This window comes from Elgaria multicarinata, chromosome 1, assembly GCF_023053635.1.
Source record: "Elgaria multicarinata webbii isolate HBS135686 ecotype San Diego chromosome 1, rElgMul1.1.pri, whole genome shotgun sequence".
NCBI lineage: Eukaryota > Metazoa > Chordata > Lepidosauria > Squamata > Anguidae > Elgaria > Elgaria multicarinata.
In genome coordinates, this window is record NC_086171.1 from 154,993,540 (window position 1) to 155,015,017 (window position 21,478).

Here is a 21,478-nt window from a genome sequence, read left to right on the forward strand (position 1 = left end):
TAAATTGCCTTTATCATAAGAGAACTGTCAAAAAAGTATTCAACATGAAACATCAAGCTATCCACTGTATATCTAATAAGAGATGATATAGGCAGATATGGGTGATGTGTCAATATGGTCATTAAATTACATGGTGAAATAGTCATTAGGGCCTATTATGTGCAAATCTTGACATTGAAGCAGTGGATGAGAATATACATAATGCATTGGTTTTTCACTACCAACATTACTGCTTAGGCATTTCCCTCATTGGTAAAAATTGGTAACGCATTTGCTATCAATGCTGTGCTTGCAAACTACAGTGTAAACAATACCATGTACATCTCTGACTGCACATTGTGTCAACTGTGATTTGGCAGGTATAGCGAACTGTCTTTAGTAATTTCTCTGGTGCTGGTTCTTTTGTGTGTGTGGCTATTGGATGGAAATATCCATGTAAATGTTGCCATTGTTCTGGAAACACTTTATAAACTCCAAGTGTTTTCCATACCAAACACTGGAAGTGAACCCTGTCCAGGTGGAATATAGTAGCATCAGCCGTTGGAACTGCAGTGTTAAGCTCTCTGTAGATAGTTCCTTAATGTACTTCACAATCTATAGAGCTCATTGACTTTCCATCATCCCCACATCTACCCATATATCAGTCCTCCTAAGTTTTTTGATGATCTTATGAGCACTTGCTTTATGAACATATCGGACCAGACCATACTCCAGCCCACATTTTGTTCTGAATTCTTAATCTCCTAGAATGCTTTGTCTACTTCTGGATACTGGACTCTCAAGTTCTAGCATTTGCTGAATGTATGATCTGCCACATTTGGCATAATTATTGTGTCTAGAACTTGCAAAAATGAAAAATTTGTTCAACGCTGCAAATGTAATTTCCAGTTTCCAGGCATTTCTGCCCATATAAATGCCTTTGTTATATCAACCAGGCAAAGGCGCACACAATCCAAGCATATACTGTTCTTCTGCCTAATCCAAAGGTATACTGTTCTTCTTAGAGTGTTTTTAGTCTCTTCAAACCTTTTGATAAAATTTGTAAAACTACTCAAGAATTTATCTGCTCCACTGGTGTTAAAGGATTTCTCAAAAAGTAAGAAAAGTTACTTGATTGCTGGGTTGTCATTCTCCATTGCTTCACTTGATTCAGGAGATTCCAGTGGATTCACTGGTCTTTGCTGTGGCATGTTTGTTGATGTCTGAAGATGAAGACACTGTGTGTCCTCTGGTGGTTCCCACATCACGAGCATTGTAGTGTACTTCTGTTATACGGAGAACACTTCCTGCTGTTGATACCAGTAATTGGCCATGGATAGCATGTGAGTATGCTTTGCCTGTCATTATATGACCCACAGTATTACCCACACACACCAGCTCCAGGACTTCCTCAATACATTCTTAAAATTCCCAGTGGCTCCAAATATAACATCAAAAGATCAAATCTTCCAAGTTGTATAATCTTCTTAAACTCTGTAAGACAGAAATTTTCTACTTGAATTGCTTTTATTCACAGACTCTGATTGAAAGCAACAACAGACACATCCGTGCACAATCACTGATTCTGTACATATGAATGTTAGTGTAGTGTATGTGTATCTGAGACCAGTTGGGTTTAAGTCAATCACTTGGAGGAACAATGTGGAACACATCTCTGGCTGAGAGCCTGCACACACAGTGTGCATCAGATAGTCAGATCCTGACTATCTGGGCTCTGGTTGTCTTTGCAATCTATTTGCCACTTACAGTGGCAGGGCCAGGTGGGATGAGGCAGAGTAGGTTGAGCAGTGAATTGCATACTTCTTCATTGCCCTCCTCCAGGAGTCCCTCCTCATGCCACCACGTCATACCAGAGTGGCCCACTGACCATTCTCCCAATTTGACATTTGCTACAGCTGGAGAATGTGGCTGGAGGGACTCTCCTGAGCTATGGACCACAAGGCGGCACTACCAGCTCCACTCTTTCACTCTGTGGCAAATTCATTTTCCAAGCAGATGTGTCTGGATGAGGGCACTCTATGTATCTCCTCTTATGTTACAAAATTCTTTGAGTGTTTATCTTATTTGCATGGTTCTGATACCAATAACAAATGGGCCCTCCCTTTTCTGTTCTTCCTTTCTGATAACTTTCCACATAATAAACAGTTTTCTTTGAACCATGGAACTTCTGAGTGTAACATATGATCACATGACATTTCCTCTTTCCCCCCCAAACAACTTTGTACATAGTTTTTCTTGGGATAAGTCTCTCATGCAAATTGTCATGTCTTTCCTTGCTCACTTCAATTATGCCTCTCATGCCTTTTCCCCCAAAGATTCACACAACTTTCATCATCACCAAGAACACTGTCACAAATACTGCGGTATTCAGCATCCTTTCTTGTGAAATGTATTGAAATGTTAAAGCAGAAATGATCGCTGCAATAGTGACATTAGTTCATTTTCAACGTTTTGTGTCTTAAGTTAAAACATGTATCGCATATGAAAATAACAAGGTAGAATTGATATAAATAAATGTGAAACAGTCTTTCTATAGGAAGAAAGCTCTAGATTTTTTATCTTTAGCCTTTGCACAGGTAAACATTCTCAAAAAAGGAAATATTGTTTTGGGTAGAAATAGTTTATGGTCAACTTCTACATCTACTGGACTCTATCTAATGATTTTCATGGCAGGCAAGACCTAACTTAATTCATTTCTTTCCAGGAAACTACTTGTTCAGAAGTTTTATTTTGATAAGTAAGTGGTAAAAAGCAAGTGCTTGTTTTCTAATATGGCGATAAAACATACTGGAATGGCTTGAAATGTTTATAGCTCTTGTTCCATTTCTAGGGATGCACATTAGTGAATCCTTAGTAGTGAATTATACCATTGCTTAATTTGATTTTACTGTATTTAATTTTTCCTTGTCCAAATTTTATAAGAAGAGTTGGTTGTGCTATGTTCAGAATAAAGCAAGGATGTAGGGAGAGCCGAAGCTTTCTTTTGCAGGTTCAGAGGATGAGCAATTTCACTTCAATTGAGCAAAATTCCCAGGATTCCAAGCAATGTTCTGGGCTGACCAAAGTTGACTATTAAAAGCTGGGCATGAACTGACAGTATTAATATATTCTGGTTATGGATACAGCTTCCATCATGCAAATGATCTGTGACTTTTAAGGAATAGTGCTTCAAAACCCATTGTCCCATATATGTTGAAAGTAAAGGACTTTGCTCAAGAATCAAGAAATCTGCATCTTAAAAAGAACAAAAGACAACTGCAATCAGGACACACACATTTGTTGCTCTGAATGTAAATCAGTTAAAATTTCAAATTAATTTTCATGCTTAGTTCTACATGAAGAATCTGTCATATTTTTCCTTGTGATAGTTGCCGGAATGGCAAATCATGATTAATGCAGGGCTGTGTGTATTCTGCTGTCAAGGCATGTGAGTGCAGAATTTTGTGTGGAGTGCAGAATTCCCCATCCTAAGAATCCTAGCATGTAATGCTTGTGCTAATAAGTAGTATGTTTATATCTGTTTGGACATTTTTAACATGAACTGAGCCTCAAATTACTGATTGGTGGCAGGAATACATTTTTTCACCTCTTTCTTTCTTTCTTTTTGTGGGCATTCCTCCCCATGGCTAGCACTATTAGAGTAAATCATGCAAAGTATGCAAATGTATTTACTGTTCCATTGACCTGTATGGGCAAAGGGAGTGTGTTTGCAATCATGGGTATCACTGGATTGAGGCTGCATTTGACCTCTTGCCACAGGCCTCACATGCTGTGTATAGGTCTTATTTAAACCAGTGTTTGTCTGAAGCCAGTATATGATCTTTATATGTGGTGTTCTTGGCATTGTTTAGGTACATCATTGTTGTTTAGCTTGCTCTTGAGCAGGGACATAAACCATTGTGTTTATTAAATTTGTATACCACCCAACTGTCAAATGCCCTTGGGGCAGTTTAAAATCATAAAACCCCAAAGCAACAATAAGGTTTCCAGTAGAGAGTGTGCTATGTGTGGTTCCAAAGTTCTTCTCTTAAAAACTGGAAGTTACAAAGACTCCTTGCTTTAGTAGACATAACTGTTTACACGTTTTCCAGCAGAGATGCTGCTTATGCTGCTAGATTGCATGTTACACCATGAAATCGGCATCACTTTGATGATGCTTTGGAATAGAAAGGTAGGGGGCTTGTATATATGCTGAGTTCTGCTGCATATAGCTGTTGGTTTTGCAAGCAGTGAACTTCTAGAAGCCTGACTGTAATTAATTTACCCAAAATCTCACATCTTTTAAGACACGAGGAAGCTAGTTTTGCAAACTGAGCACTCCCTTTCTCAGCCTTGCACTTTCTCTTTGTGTATCCAATTTAATGGTTCTGCATCCTTAGCTAACCATTTCTTATGCTTTCCATTTCTTGGTTTATTGGTTGTTTATGGAATAAAGCAAGTGTCTTCCTCCCCTCCCTGTGGTTTCCAGGAATTGGTTTTGGGTGAGATGCTTGTAACTAAGCCGTTCACGTAGGGATTACCTTGCTGTGGACGGCAAACTTCAGCTTGTCTAATCTTCTGCACACAAAGGGTAAGAACCTCATCCCTATATCTGAAGGGGTTGGTGGTGTGTTAGCTGAAAGCATAATGAGCTCCGACAGATTCTAAGTCGAGAGAGCACAGCGGTGCCTGCTGTTTGGAAATTAAGACCATGGGAATGGAGCCAGACAAGGGTATTACAAAGGATAGTAAAGCACTAAGGGGAGGGGGGAAAGCAGGTCAAGGAAACAGATACCTAGAGTTGACTATTTGGGACAGTTCATCAAAATAATTGGGGGTGGGGGAGCCACCTATTTCCTCATAAGAAAAAGCATTAAAAGACTGGCAGTGCTACACCACGAAGTAGCATCACTTGACAAATAAGTTTATAAAACTTACCAGCCCATAGACATTTATTGCAAGTCACTGAGTATCTCTCTTTCTTAGAAAAGTGATAAATAAAATATCAGCCCACTTAACCACATATCTATGTAGCTCTTTGTAGTACATCAACAGCCTGAAAGGAGGATAAAATATCATGTTCCTTCCAATTTACAAAAGTTTCCCTGACTGGAAGAGCAGAGAATTTACAAAAGTTTCCCTGCCTAGAGGATAGTGTCTTCACAGGAGATAGGTAAGTGGCTATTTATAAGCTTGTGGTAGTGGAGTTCATTTATTCCAAGTAATAACTTATCTCACCACACCATAAGAACCACCTGGTGGATTTCTATAGGTTGTATTATTCAGGAGAGTATTATTTTGATCAGTTTATTGAACTCTTTTAATGTTCTGTGTGAAGAACATTAAGAAATAAGAAAGTCAGCTGATTTAAAGATTTTTTAATAGCTTTGTCATCAGTTTTGTAATAGATGATTAATCAATTATATTTATGTTTACATAGTACCAAATATCTACATAGGAGCATTTGTCAGGATATTGAAGGCCTTCCTGGCCTGATGATATGGTAATATTATGAACAGCGAGACATCCTTACTTAGCAGATGTGACATACCATTGTGTCTGCACCTCCAACCCTACAAGACAGAAGAGGCTGCAAGACACCCTTTGTCTATATTGGTCAGAGGCAGGTTGCCACCATCCACATATTACCAATAACTTGTGTAATATTAATATTTAATTTCATACGCTGGTTCATGGCTTTTTTATATGGAGAAGGAAAGGCTCCTTTTTCAGAGCTTTCTTTAAAGTACTCAACAACCAGGTTAGCGTGTTTGCCAAGCAATCCAGCACGTGAGTGAAGCCAACCATCAGAATAGGCAAGAGAATCAAATCAAGTCCAGTTTCCAATTCAATATATTTATTAAAGAACCAAGCAAAGAAAATTTCAGAGTTTGCTTTAAAAATAAAATAAAATGAAACCTCAAATTAGCCTACTAGCACTCATTTATCAGGATTGATCAAAGCAGGTTACAGGCAGGAGAGGTCCACCTGGGACTCCAGAGAGTGGAAGAATTTTGCCTTGACTCTTTGCCAACCACCTGAAAATAAAGAAAACATTTCACAATCACAGGTATTTTTTATTGGATTGGACGGCTCCTAGAGAGGTGTATTTAAAATGACCAGTTGAATAGGCTGTGAGGACCTAATGATACATTCTCCCAAGTGATTTCTATATTATTAGTATAGTGTTGAGTCAGCTTGGAAATGGCATGCAAATTCAGATTTAGGGTTCTAGGTAGCCAGGCCATGCTTGGCATGTTCTTTGTTCAAAGATATTTCCAGAAAAGGGGGCATGGGGGAAGTTGGATTTGTTACAACATACCATTGGACTCTACTGCTCCTTGGATTGCTTAACTACTGAAGCTTTCTGGAAGATGATATAGAAGAGTACTCATTCTTTGGACTGATTGTGCTTTGTGTAAAATGGGCAGGGTTATTTGCTGAAAAAGTATGCAGGTGGATATGTCATAAGATGCAAACAAAGTAAGGAAGTAGTTGAAATCCATTCAATGCAATGAATCCTTCAGGAGCTGCAAAAAGGAGGTTCCTAGTTGATATTTGGCATAAGGGCTTTATGTTGCCCAAACTCTCAGTGCAGAGGGTTAGATAGATAATCCTGAAACTCCTTTTTCACTCTGTTTATTCTAGAGATCTCAGCTTTTTTATGAGGTGTCAAACATTCTAGAGCTCCACTTTTGGGCTGGCAGGGTTGCAGCAAAATCTAATGAAATGGCAATATTCCTTTAAATTGTTGGTGAAAGGCAGAAATGAGTCTTGATTAGCACAAGCTGAAACTTGAGTTTCATTGTCAGTACACTGATCCCTGCTGACTGTAGGCTTCCCCTCCATGTGAATGACCAAGAACCTTTACTATTTTATTTTTGTTGTTGTTACATTTATATCCCGCGTTTTTTCCTCCAAGGAACCCAAGGTGGCGTACATAATCCTCCTCTCCATTTTTATTCTCACAACAACAATCATGTGAGGTAGGTTGGTCTAAGAGTCTGTGACTGGCCCAAAGTCACCCAGTGGGTTTCCATGGTCAAGTGGGGACTAGAACCCAGATCTCCTGACTCCCAGTCCAACACTTTAGCCACTACATCACACTGAGTCAAGATACTTAGAGGCAGTAATTTCTGAAACTTGAGAGGCAATTCAGGCTAGGTTTTTGGGATGGTGGTGGCAAGCAAAATTGATCAAAGTGAAATAGCAAGCGATATTAGGCGTGGCTGAGGTTGCATGATCTGTCTTTACTGTACTGCGTTGATGCTAACATTATCAGGCTCTCTGAACAGTATACTTTGCTATTTCCATACTTGAGATGTAGCTATCTCTGTTTGCTCTTGAGATACCTTAGTGCCAGGGCAATGATGTCAGGGTTGTGCATTTGGAGGCTGGTGGAAACTAGGGACCCAGCGTCTAATGTCCACCCATCTTGCAGGTAGGGATGAGATCAAAGGTCCTCTTGAAGTGTGACATCATGTTGCAATCCCATTAGGTGCTGATGCAGGTAAAGAGACTGCTATTATGTTTATGGAATATTTAGCCTAGCCAGTGATGATCCTAATACTTCATTACATCAGTACATCACTTACTGCTCATTGATAGGACCCCTGAATGGAAGTTGCTTTCCAGGATTCTTCCAAGTTGCTAATTATGGAATGGCCATTAGGTTTTAAAGTTCTCTGAATTGCTGTGGTTGCAGGTTCCTCCTCTGAGCTGTTTTTAAGCTGAGCAGGATGAACATGGTTTCTGTCCAGTACAGTGTGAATTTACCTTATTTCTTCGATTCTAAGACGCACATTTTCCCCCATATAAACATCTCTAAAAATGGGGTGCGTCTTAGAATCATGGGTGTGTCTTAGGGTTTTTTTTCTGTTGATGGTACTGAAATGAGTGTGCGTCTTACAATCGATGGCGTCTTACAATTGAAGAAATGCAGTAAGTTGTTCTGTGCAGAGATCAAGATAGCTTGAAAGACCAGCTGGTCAGGCAGCTCACTCTCATCTGGCTGTATTTGCACTGTGTGGCAGAACTGCTGACATTCCTTAGGGGGCCAAGCAAGCAACACACGTAAGTGGGGAAAGGATGATTACCTTCGACTGATGGGCCAGTTTGAAGTATCACAATCACATGGATCGAGCCAGTATATAGGGATGTCAGTGGCATGAGGGCAAAGTAACTGGGGCATAGCCACTAGGCTATAAAGTCCAGGAGAGTGTGTGTGTGTAGGGCTGCTGCTCTTTCTTGGTACTGGTTCATAGTGCTGTGATACAGCCAACGAAGCCAGACTGAAGAAATATAGCACATTGTCAGTGTGTATAGATTAGCATATTTGCAGGCAGTGGGACAGTATAGATTTCACAGTGACTTTGCCATGCTTGGAAAGAGCAATTGAATAGCAAGACTACATCCCAAAAAATAGAGCTTGAAAGAGAGCTGAAATCATCAGTATCTAATGTAGTTTGGATTTTACTTTAGGCATCCAGCATATTAATGTCTTACGGGGATCTAGCCCTATTGGAATCTACTGGATTTGTGGGCAATGTTTCAGCCAGAAATGAGGAGGACTGAAGTAATTAATTTTAGCCATTGTGGCCAAAGTGCAAGACAGTGCTGGCTTGCTGCTTGTGAGGAGCCATTGATTTAGGGTATTGTAAGGACTCTGGTTCGAAAGCTCCGTTGAGCAAAGAGAGTCTTTGGGTGTCTGACAATCCCCCCCCCCCCCCGGCTTCCTGAGTGTCTCTTGCAAGCAGCCTCGGGCTGCCTGTCTCTTTGTTAACTGTGTGACAGCAATGTGACACCGTGAAAATAATTACTAACAAATCATGGTGGTGACTACAAACAGCTCACCGTCTTCAGAGGAATGTCAGGGAGCATTAGAGCACGACCGCAGGAGATGCATGGAGGCTGGGGTTCTCGCTTTCTCAATTCCAGGATATTTGCAGACCTCACCTTCCCATCACCTTCTTGGTGCAGCCAGTGTGGGAAATATCTAGATGGTCAAATAGGCTTGGTATCAAGTCCGGAGGCACATGAGAAGCATTGCCAGTCACTTGGTGACTGCTTTGTCAGGTGGAAGCAGGATGAATTGGCTACAGCCTCATGCCAGGTGAATGCTCAAGGGAAGTCATGCTTCTTTTCTCTCCAATGACTTAATTTTGTTTCAAGCAAGGTAAAAACAAGGTAGACATTTGTGTGTGTGTGCGCGCGCACACACACAGATTCACAAAGGAACAGTGCAGGTGCTAAGGCATCAGGAAGGCTGAAGGAATGAGATATGTGTGGCCCAGGAAAAGAATGAGGAGGTGGGGTAGCATTAATTGCAGCATTCATCCATTTTGAAAGTGTGTCATGAAGGAGGAGGAGACATTGTATTTCTAGTGTCACTGTGGTTGAACCCAAACAAACTTGGGTTCAACCGCAGAACACATTTTCTAGCTATGAGAGTGGATCTGTAATGGAATTTGCACTGGCAAATTTAGAATAGACCTTCTTGGGTGACATGAAGGAAGCGGAAGCACCTGTAGTGGCCTGTGTTTGGAGTTGAAACCAACAGATTTGTGGCTCTGGAAATCGAGGGGAAATTGGCAAAAGGGCTGTCTTCTGCAATTGCCGTCTGTCTTACCACCCCATCCAGCTGAAGTGAAAGGGACTGGAGAGTAGAGCCATTCATGATGAGGTTTAAGCAGTGATCGAATGCAATCACAACCAGTGATCGAATGCAATCACAAGTGAGGCACGTGGCTACCAGGAGGAGGGCCTTCTCTGCTGTGGCACCCCGGCTGTGGAATGAGCTCCCTAAGGAGGTTCGCCTGGCACCTACACTATATTCTTTCAGACTCCGAGTGAAGTCCTTTTTATTCTCTCAATATTTTAACAGTCTATAAATTAATTTTAGCTTAGCTGTTTTAAATTTGTATTTTAAATTTGTATTTCTGCACTGCTGCTGATTTTATCCTGGTTGTGCTTTATATTGTATTTTATATCATGTTTTTATACTGTTGTTTTATACTTTGAAAGGTTTTAATTTTTGTGAACCGCCCAGAGAGCTTTGGCTATTGGGTGGTATAAAAATGCAATAAATAAATAAATAAATAAATTTTGCATTTCCCACATATTGCTGAAAGTTCTGTATTCCCTTTTACCTTTATTGATGTACAGCGTTGTTGTACAGGGAAAGCTGGTTATTGGAGATGTGTGTCCTTTCGAGGTCACTCTAGCAGGCCACACATTTCTCAATTTCCCTTCATTTGCAGAAATTATTTTCTGGCTTTTGCATGTGTAAGTAACATTGCTCACATGTTGAGCTGTATGCAGAACGCAAGAATGAGGGGAAGGGTCGAGGGGAGAAAAGCCTTCAGGATAGCTTAAAACATCTCCCTCTCCTCCTGCCAACCTCATGCAATATTTATGGAGGTGCTAGGAGTCAGATGCACTGACCTCTGGGGTTGTGCAGTTAAACAGCTCTTGTCTCTCCCCGCTTCCCACATTCTAATTGCTGCACTTGTCCTTTGGCTCTGGAGGTTTCTCACTGGCAGAACACATGCTAATGGCAGCCGGTTCTGGGAGAAGTGTTCTGTTCTCCTGCCCCAGCAAGAGCAAAGCTAGTCTCTAGTTGTACGGATCGGATCCAAATGTCGGAGATGCCCCCGCTGAGATTCCAGACCCCAGGAGAGATTTTAAGCTCTGCTGTCAGCAGCTGAGGGCATGCTGCTGAGAACACGAGGAGCAAAGGGTCATCTGCTGTGTCACTGGTACTGTGCAGCTTTCGTGCTGAGCTCTGCTGCGCTCAGCGTGCTTCATTAGTGGGAGAGGCAGCTGACCACTTCGGTGGGGCGGACATGGGGGATGCTTAAGTTCTTGGGTTTAGCTCCCCCTACCCCGCGCGCCCAGAACGACACTGGAAATGGGCACTGCATGATAGAGACTGCTTTTTAAAACCTCAAGGATGAGTAGAAGAGCGTCAGTGGCTCAGTGGTAGAGCATGCAGAAAATCCCTGTTTCAGTCTCTGCCATCTCCGTTTAAAAACTCTCAGGAACCAGCTGACGAACAAGACCTTTGTCTGTGATCCTAGAGAGCCACTGCTAGTTATACAATACTAGGGTAGCTGAGCCAAGGGTCTAATTTGGAAGAAGACCACTTCATATGTGTGAACCTACGTGGGGCTGTAGCTCAGTGTGATAGAGCACCTGCTTTGCATGCAGAAGGTCCCAGGTTCGATCCCCGGCATCTCCAGGTATTTCGGGAAAAATGCCTGCCTAAAACCCTGGAAAGCTGCTGCCAGTCAGTGTTGACGCTATTGGGCTAGATGGACCGATGGTCTGACTCAGTATAAGGCAGTTTCCTATGTTCCTAACCTGTGGCTTACATGTTCAAGACCATATCTGGCATGACTGACTGCCAAACTTTTTACTATGTGCAAAACTTGGTATCCTGCAGGTCTCATTTTCCATTTAAAACAAATTATTAAATTAAGGTCTCACAGTTGTGAAGATAGGCCTGTAAGTATGTAAGCTCTACTTGATGAAATCTCTAATGCTGGTTATGGGATTGAATAGAATTTCTAATGGTTGGATGTCAAGGCGCTATCCCTGCATAGCTCTCATCCACTCTCCGTGACTAGTAGAAGTAGAATCAATTTATTAAAAATAAAATATACAGTGCAGGATGGCCTGTTCTGCAGAATATGTCAAACATTTTAAGTAGAGAGTATATATAGTACTGTTAGTATTCTTCTACAGCAAAGGCAAATATTTTATTTCATTTTATATTGTTTAATCCCTGATTTTCTGCTTAAAATACATTCAAAGTGGCATATAAAGCAAACAATAGCACAACAACAAATACAACCAAATAAAAAAGCTGCAGCAGAAGCATCATAGAATAGTAGAGCTGGAAGGGGCTTATCCAACCCCCTGCTCAATGCAGGAATCCACCTTAAAGCATACCTGGTAGATGCCTCTTGAAAGCCTCTTGAGATTTCATCAAGAACAATTTAAAAAGCAGTAAAATTAAAATAAAGGGGGGGGGAACTGTATGAGGAAATGCCCATATCAGTTTCCTTAGAATCTTAATTCAATTTTAAAGGAAATGTAAAATTCTAGTCCTCATGCTCACAAAGGAAAGTTTGAATATATTGGAAAGAATAGACAAATACAAGTGGGCCATCTGTCATTCATACACCTTCCATTTATCTCCCTGCCCTTTGATAAATTCATGTTTACCTTTCACGCTTCTTCCTCAATTACTGCCAGTTTCCCAGAGTTACTGTTTTGGAGCGGTTTATTCTGCAGGCATGTTTCTGCAGCACACTTAATCTCTACTCGTGGCACATTCATCTCTGAGCTGTATGGGCTGATCTTCATGGGTTTTTGGGTGCAAGGTCCTACCTTTTGGGGAGAGCTTTAGACTTGATAATCTCTTGGCTCCTTCCAGCTTTGATTCTGTGATGATGTGAACTTTTACTGAATCCACGAAAGTGGCCTATTCATAGAATTTGAGTTTCCCAGAAACAAAATGTAGTCTTCTTAAAAGAATGGAAAGTTCAGAGACTTCTGTTCTGTGATGAAAAAGCATGGTCCCTGTAGAGAATCCAAATCTCAGGCTTCTTGTATCCTTGACCTCGTGCTTTTTTTTTACTTTTTTGCTTTTTGGTATTTTTTGTATTCGTCTCATGCAGTTCTTGTTTAACAAGAGCTCCAGATAGTTTACAAAGAAGATTAAAAACACTGTGATAAAGCAATCATTAGTAAATATGCTACAATTATAAACTAAAAAAACCAATCTCCACATAATCAACTCCTGTCAAAAGGACTTTGAAATAGGTGTGGCTGATTCATTCCCCATTTCATCTTTGTGTGCATGATTTCTATTGGAAATTGTTGCCCTTACTGGGTGCTGGTGCTGGACATTGGGAGGTGACTGAGCTTGCACATCAGAGTCCCTTGCAGCAGCACCTGTGGCCCTGAAATTTGGTTAGTGTCTCCTTCAGCCTTGATGTATGCTTTCCCCTTTCTTATTATAATGTGTTTGTCTTGTTACTAATGGAGCATAGATGCATTTTTGCTGCTGGTCAGCCCTCATTAATATCTAAAGGTGACAGGTTGACTTTTGTAGGGAAATTTTTCAATGACCTTCGTGTTGTGCACTAAGGCTGTTGCCATTAATGGCTTCGTAATATCCAGCTCTGGATGTGTTATTGGCGTTTCGGAATATGGGTGGGATGAAGAAGGCAATGGCTCATCACCTCCTTTACTGCAGGAGGAGTGTGGAGGCAAGTGTCAGAATGGAAATGTGCTTGCATCTAGCCAGCACTTCCACTCAGAACAGCGATGAGGAAGTTAAGGGAGCATGAAATGGGATGGCATCTAATCTAGCAGTGAGGTGGCAAATGTTGGTCATTGGGGGCACTTGGTAGAGTTGGGGTGCTCTTTTTGGCCATCTTGGCTATAGGCAGAGAAGGGCTGCAGGAAATGAATATTTATAAAATTAGCAAATTAGTTCTTGTCTCCAGTGAGTTGAGGCTAGGGGAGATATATGTGAGGGACTTCAAACAGATTGATTGAGGTGACAACTTACTCATAGCATTAGTGAATTACTGGCCAAGGCCTGTAGTTATAGGCACTTATTAGTACAGGAGGATGTTGTGCTGAAACTAGCAGAGTTAAATACTGCAGCTCCTAGTTTACTTGTTGGGTAACTTTGCTTGAAGAATCCTACTGAAAGAAGCTGAACAGTAAAACCCACAGGTCTCCCTCTTTGTCTCATTTGCTGACTCATAGTAAAGATACGCTTCCGACCAGCCCTTCAGAAACAGGAATTCATTGGCATCCCTTGACAGCCAATAGAGTAGCCATGTGTTGTGCCTTCTTACTTCATGCACGCTGATGTGTGAGAGTAATGTGCATCATATAGTCTGGCTTTGCTGTGACATGTTTGAGGGTAGAGATAGGAGACCTGTCTCAAGTTGGCTTGAAAACTCAGTGCTGAATTAATCCCAGCACTTCCAGCAAGCCTATTGCTTCCTGTTGCAATCGCTTGCAAATTTTGAATCACAGCCACCCCTCTGGCTGATTGGATGCTACGAAGATGACTCCAGGAAAGTAATTAAGCCTGCTGTAGAGGTACAGGAGCGTTTAGATGTCCTAGCAGAGCTCTTAAACTCATTTAATGCAATTTAGAAGTGCAAAAGCTGGCTCTTTCATCACTCAGTAAGTTAAGACTTGCAGTAAGCTTGGAAGCATTGCAGGGCTGTTACTGTGTACAATGGCAATTATAACACATAACTAGAGTGGTGTTGATATATCACTTGTACATTTCAGATTTTCTCTGTAAGAGCTAGAAACTTCCTTTGGTGCATGCTAAATGCATAAATAAATGAATATCAAGCTAGAGCCCTTTTTAGAGAGCAATCCCCGTCCTCTATAGTAGATTTTTTACCTGCCCCCTTTTGTTTTCTTAAAAAAAGATCTGTTGTACCTCCAATTAACAGTTGGCTATACCAAACAAGCCATGCCTTTCTCGCTGCCTTTTTTCTAAATCTTTCTATGACTTGTTCTGGGATAATAGATCCTTGAGGTGGTGAGTTATTGGATTAAGGGTTAGCAGTACTTTCTGGGTAGTACATGGCTCTCACATAGTTAATGCCTTCTGAACTTTCCAAACAGATCAGTGCTCTTGCAGGCTTGAAGGCATGCATGGCCATGATTTTTGTTCTCTGTCTCATTTATAGTATGTAAATGTAAGGGGATGTATAGCTTTCCTCTAAGGTGTAGGAAAAGGGTTGTTTCATTCTGCTTCCTCATTTACCTGGAGCATCCTCCTTTCACATAGATTGTATGCAATTTAGTTGCTTTCCCGCAAGACTCCATTGGTTATTACATGGTTATAGGATGGCATATACATACTTTAAATAAATAAATAAATATTATTAGGACAGATTTTGAGACTAGGGAGCAGCTACTCTCAGTGTCACTCCCTTCCCTCTACTAACATCTATGTGGCAGGGCCTTTATTGAAGCAATCACAGCAACCCTTTCCGTGTATTTTTAGAATGTGGTAGCATATGGGGTTCTATTAATGACTGAGACTGGGTCTTAAAGTATCAAGATTTAATGTTCCCCATATCTTTTCCAAAGGAATTTTTTTTCTAAAACTCAGTATCAATGAATCCAGCTTGTACCAAATGGCCCTATTTTCTTGGGCTTCTGACACTCCGAACCCAGAAGCAGGTGGACATTAACTATCGCTGATTAGTTGGGAGACTTGCACATTAATTTTTTATACACTAGGACCACCTGAGTGACTGAATTCAATTACAGGCTCCCTCCCTTTCTAGCCCCCTCCCTCTTTCCCCGTGTTATTAATGTGGCTCCTCCATAGAAGAAACCGAGGGACCTGTTGAAATGCGAAACGCTTATTTCTTAGCGTGACCCCCTAGATAATTAGGGTTAAATTGATATGCTATCACACCGGTGACACATTTTATCTGCCTCTGTTTGTACAAGAGGATACAATGGCGGGGGAAGGACCAATTTGTGCCCTTCTCTCGCTAACCAGGCTGAGATAAAAGGTGTCACTAGGACGATAACGTCCTTGCCTTGCACTCCTTTATTGTTGCTCAATTTTTTTTCTAAATCCTGTTCTTTCATTCTTTCAATACCCTTGGCCATATTTTAGCTCCATGCCATTGCATAATGATGCCCTGCTAAATGTGTACACGTTATCTGCAACTCTGGCTGACAGCCCTGCCTGATAACCAAATTCCTACCTATCCATCATTAGCTGCCTCTCCTCAACTTAAGGAAAGTGATAACCAAAGCATGACTGTTTATCACCGCCAAGCTGGGCTCTTCTTTCCTAGTTGGAAGAAAGGAGAGCTGGCTTCAGAGGAGGAAAGAAAGCCACATGATTTTGCCTCCAATTTGCATACCTTTCCTTTCTCTAGTCCTTCAGAGTAGCCAGACTACTATGTGTATATACTAGAAGCCCTTCCTCATGCAATGCTGCCTAGAATTTGGCACAGAACTGAGTATTTAGTCTTGGTTTTAAACCTTAATTTTTAGGTCTTATGGTTAAAGAGAGAAAAATTTAAATGTGTGTGAGTGAAAAGTGCATAGGTAATTATTTGTAAAAGATCAGAAAGCCAAAACAGGGTTTTTAGTGGCCAGGGGGCAGGCCAAGTCTCTCAGTCTGCTCTCTGTCTATATTTTCAGATTACAGGCTGTTTTTTAGTGCAGAATATAATAGTATGCAGAATACAGATAGCCATGGCTGCAATAGCAAATAAAGCCATCCTCTGGGCTATCTAGGCCTCAAGAGCTACCAATATAAAGCATAGAACCATAGAATAGTAGAGTTGGAAGGGGCTTATAAGGCCAACCCCCTGCTCAATACAGGAATCCATCTTAAAGTTTACCTGACAGATGGCTGTCCAGCTGCCTCTTGAATGCCTCTAGTGTGGGAGAGCCCACAACCTCCCTAGGTAACTGATTCCATTGTTGTACTGCTCTAACAGGGAGTTTTTCCTGATGTTCAGCTGGAATCTGGCTTCCTATAACTTGTGCCCATTATTCCGTGTCATGCACTCTGGGATGATTGAGAAGAGATCCTGGCCCTCCTCTGTGTGACAACCTTTCAAGTACTTGAAGTGTGCTTTCATGTCTCCCCTCAGTCTTCTCTTCTCCAGGCTAAACATGCCCAGTTCTTTCAGTCTCTCCTCAAAGGGCTTTGTTTCCAGACCCCTGATCATCCTTGTTGCCCTCCTCTGAACCCCCTCCAGTTTGTCTGCATCCTTCTTGAAGTGTGGTGCCCAGAACTGGATGCAGTACTCAAGATGAGGCCTAACCAGTGCTTAATAGAGGGGAGCTAGTACCTCATACAATTTGGAAGCTATACTTTTATTAATGCAGCCCAAAATAGCATTTGCTTTTTTTTCAGCCACATAGTAGGGGACCAAGCTTGCCTTTTTATTACATATCTATAATTCTGATAGTACAGCAAACAAATAAGGACATAAGAAGAAATCTGGTGGACTAGACCAAAGGTCTATTTAGTCCAGCATCCTGTTTCCCACATGACCAACCAGATAGCATTGAGGGAAAGTCCCCCAGAGCACTCTCCCACTGTTCCTCAGTGACTGGTTTTTAGAAGCATGTTGTCCTGATCCTGGAGGGTAGTATATAATCATTATAACTAGAAGGCATTGAGGGAGAAAAAAATCTCTCTGTCTACCTCTCCACACCATGTATCATTTTATTAACCTCTATTATGTACCCCCTTGAATTTTTTTAAAACTAAAAAAGCCTAACTTTTCTTGTAGAGGAGGTGCTCCATCTCTCTCTGATAATTTTGATTGCCCTTTTCCAGATCTACAATATCCTTTTTGAGATGCAGCGACCAGAACAGTATTCCAAGTGTGGTGGCACTATAGATATGTATAAAGCTATTACAATACTGGCAATGTTATTTCTGATCCCTTTCCTAAAGATCCCTAACTTGGAATTTTCCCTTTTCATACCTACTGCACACTGGATTGACATTTCCATTGAGCTATCCATCATGATCCCAACATGTCTTTCCCAGCTCAGATCTCGTCATTGTATATGTGACGTTACAATCTTTTACACCAATGTGCATTACTTCATACTTAACTACATTTGACCCATATTTATCATTGTATTGCCCATTTGTCTAGTTTGGAGAGATCCTTTTAGAGCTCTTTGCCATCCTTTTTTGATGATGATGATGATGATGATGATAATAATAATAATAATAAATTATTTCTTACCCACCTCTCCGTTTTGATCGAAGCGGGGAACAACAATAAGTATAAATACATAAAATTGGTTAAAAACATAGTATACATTATTAAAACATCTTAAAAGTATTATTTTTACCATCTAGCATAATTTGGTATCATCAGCAAACTTGGCCACTCATTTTAAACTCTATGTCATTGATGAACAAGCTAAAAGCATGGTTCCAATGCAGATCTTTGGAGGATTCAACTTCTTATATCTCCACATAGTGAGAAATGTCAGTTTATTTATACTCTGCTTCCTGTGATACCCCTTTGTGCTAATACTATCTGTTTGGAAGTTAGTTTTGCACCCAGTCCTTTAAACTGTAGAGTTGTATTTCCAAGTGATAGAGCTGTACTGAGACGGATGAGTTTAGAAGGCAACACATTTTGAAACTCTTGATGCTTTGTGGTGTTTTGATCTGAGGAGGGTTGCTACAATAATAGGATTAAAAGTCTCTTGTCTACTTCAAGAGGAAGGCACTTGAGTCCTGATACAATTTTCATTTAGGAGCAATTTGCCTTGGAACTGTTGTGCTCATGTCCAAGTGTAGCATGTGTGCATGGGAAGATGTTACTGCAGGGTACTCAGGGGTAGTGGTTTGAGAGTTCTGTTTCCAGATCCATTGAGATGGGGTAGGGGAATATGATCATTGTTGAAGAAGGATGCCCAATTCAGTACGACCAGATAGGTGTGCAAACAAAAGAGCATTAAGGGTTGAGGCCTGCTCTGCCTGTAGCAACCAGCTTTAGCCCTTATGAGAAATTGATAATCCTGCCAATATCCTGACCTGGATATTGCTTTCCATTCTCCCATCACCACAGTCACCAACATAGTATTTTTCTTGACATGTTTGATGAACCTTAAATGTCAGTGCCCTTTTACCCATGGGGCTGGGCATGTGAACATCTCAGTAGGAAGGTGTCCATTCTTGATGCTGCTGCTAACTAGGATTTTTTGTTACTGAAAACATACATTAGCAGAACTCTGCCCCCCTGAGTCCAGCAGTAATGATGCCAAGGAACTTGGCCTGCCTTTCCCCAATCCCTTCTCCCACCCCCTTTGGTAAAAGCTCAGCTCAAGAAACATAGTTTACAAAGAAGTGCTGGGTGCAAAGTGTATGCTTAATTTACATATCCAATTGCTAGGATTGCTGTAATTACCATGTGTAAATGGATCTATTAATCACTTATTTAATTAATTTTTGGTCTTTCCTATGTTCGCCTAATTCATACCCAATCCTGCACTCAGGCCATCTCTAAAAATCTTTAGCAAAGCATTAATAAGCGATACGACCTGTTAACTACTCCATATCAATCAAATTGATTGGAGACAAAAGAATCTACGTTCCAAAATAATGGATACAATCAATGTCCTTTCTTTGCCCCTTCAAGTAGTAGAATGTGGGGTGGGGGTATTGGGGGACTTTTGGCAAGCCTGTTGACCGGGAAACTCAAGTTCTTACGATTGGATGCCCTGGGTCCAGTGCCCTCCCCCCTCCCTTTCCAGGTTATTGATAACTCTGTTGCTTATGACGACTGTCTTTACAGAAATGGGGGTTATATGTCTCTGGGTGTTCAGCACTTGCACCGTGGCTATGAAGTCTGTGCCTAGTTCTGACAATCTGATTGTGTGATGGTCTTGTCTGTTTTGCACCTTTGGATCGAGCTGCAAGCACTGGCATAATTTATGAGTGATTCTATAGATATTGATATGATTTTTGAGAATATATTTCTTTTATTGCTGTCCCTCTAAAGTCTTAAATTCAGAAAAGAGTGCACCTCACATGCATTTCTGCATATAGGCCTGAAAAGAGTAATTTTAGACACCCAACCGCTCTGTCTCAAATGACCTAATGAAAACATTGATTCTGTTCTTGCATCTTTTGACTATTTATGTTAGACTCCAGTGGCCCATCTAGTCCAATATCCCATCTTTGATAAGAGACAGATACACTACTTCACACAAAAGGTTCATTCATAATATATATTGTGCAAAGGAGTGATAGGAGATGGGGAGAGGTTATTTAAAGGGTGTTAATACTTTTTTTAAAAAAAACTTCTTTTACGAGCGGTCCCAAAATTCTATTGAATACTTTATTTCTTTTTCTTTTGTTCTCAACCCCTGAGAATTCATAGATTAAGCATGAGGATGCATGTTCCTGACACTCGTAATTAACAGCTGTTGATATTCAAAGTATCTTAAGAATTTCATTACAGTATTGACTGTTGTTCACATGAATATTGATGGGATAACACATGTAGGGTTTCTGCCAAAAAGTCAACTTCTCTGTAGCTCATAAAAGATACTGAACATCTTGTGCTACTTTTGTTGTGGAGCTGTCTTCTAGTAGATGGTTCGTTCCATCTTACTGGACTCACATATTTTGTCCATGGATATTCTGAAATATAGCAATTCTACTCATGGAAAATGTTTAAAAACAAACAAAAAACCTGCATGTTATATTCCCATACAACAATTTAGTGGGGATATTCTAGGAAGGTTAGAACTGTGTGCCATGAAAAGGCATTTCATGGAGACATACAGTTCTTCTAAGTGCTGCCATACTATGCAAGTCCCCATCCTGAACATATAATAGTTCTTGTCTAGGGAGCCCAAACTAGACTCAGGGGCAAGGGTGGGGAATCTGTGGCCCTCTAGATGCTGTTGGATTACAACTCCCATTATCCCTGACCATTGACCATGCTACTTAGGGATGATGGGAGTTGGAATGTAACAATGTATGGAGGGCCATCGTGAAATGCATGGAATCCTTCTGAAATGAAGACTGCAGTATTTCATTCTCTCCTCTTTCACTTTCACAGAACCAAAAGTGTTTAATAAAGGTGATTTTGTGTTGTCATACTACTCTAATTGAATCCAACTTGCTCTTTCTCCTCTCTTACAGGTTACCTGGACAATGCCAATATTTAGGGCTTCCAGTTGCTGATTACTTCAAACAGTGGATTAATCTCAAAAAGGTACTTTCATTGCAAATCTCTCCCCCTACCCCTTCATTTTGGATTTTCAGTTGCCTCTTCATTTCCTTTTCCTTCCTCCATTCTCCCTTCCTCTCTTCCTTCAAGGAGGTATTTAATAAGCACTGCTGTTTTGCATTGAAATGAGGAGTTATTTTCTCAGAGGCTGGGTGAAGCGAAGTTCCTATTGTATCTCCCCTAATAGAGTCTTACTATACTTGATGGAATATGGTCTGCAGCAGAGGAGAATCCCATTGTGGCCACCGTAACGCAGCACCTCTATGCATAATAACTCAGCATCTCTCTAGGAAAGGCTGGGTCAGCTGGAGCATATCTGAATCTTGCCTCCACTCCCACCCGCCCGGTTTCTCAGCCCCCCTCCCATGTGAATATTAGCCAGCTGTTTGTCAGCTTTGAAGACCTTGAAAAATACATAGAAAAATACCCTGCTTTATTTACACTTTAAAAAAAAACACTGGTTCTTCTTCGCACCACATTGATGTGAATAATTGCTGCCTAAGAATGGATGCCTCCCTTATTCCTTGGTTTACATCTTATGGATGGGACTACTCAAACATCTTACATTTCTCCAGAGAGCCCCCACTGGCATCCATGAGAATACATATACAACCCTCTATGTTCATAAGAAGGCAGTTAGGAAGTGGAAACATGTCAGTTGGTGCAAGAAAGTAAAACCTAGGGCAGTGCATAAAAAT

The 21,478-nt window shown here is 40.9% G+C and overlaps 1 protein-coding gene across 1 annotated transcript in view; it reads left to right on the plus strand.

The window, feature by feature from the left end:
- Positions 1-21,478, plus strand: part of ERI3 (ERI1 exoribonuclease family member 3) — a 247,474-nt gene that overhangs the window by 77,465 nt on the left and 148,531 nt on the right. Inside the window, exon 6 of the mRNA XM_063136972.1 lies at positions 20,693-20,765. Coding sequence (XP_062993042.1) covers positions 20,693-20,765 — 73 coding nt within the window. The remainder of the gene's footprint in view (positions 1-20,692; positions 20,766-21,478) is intronic.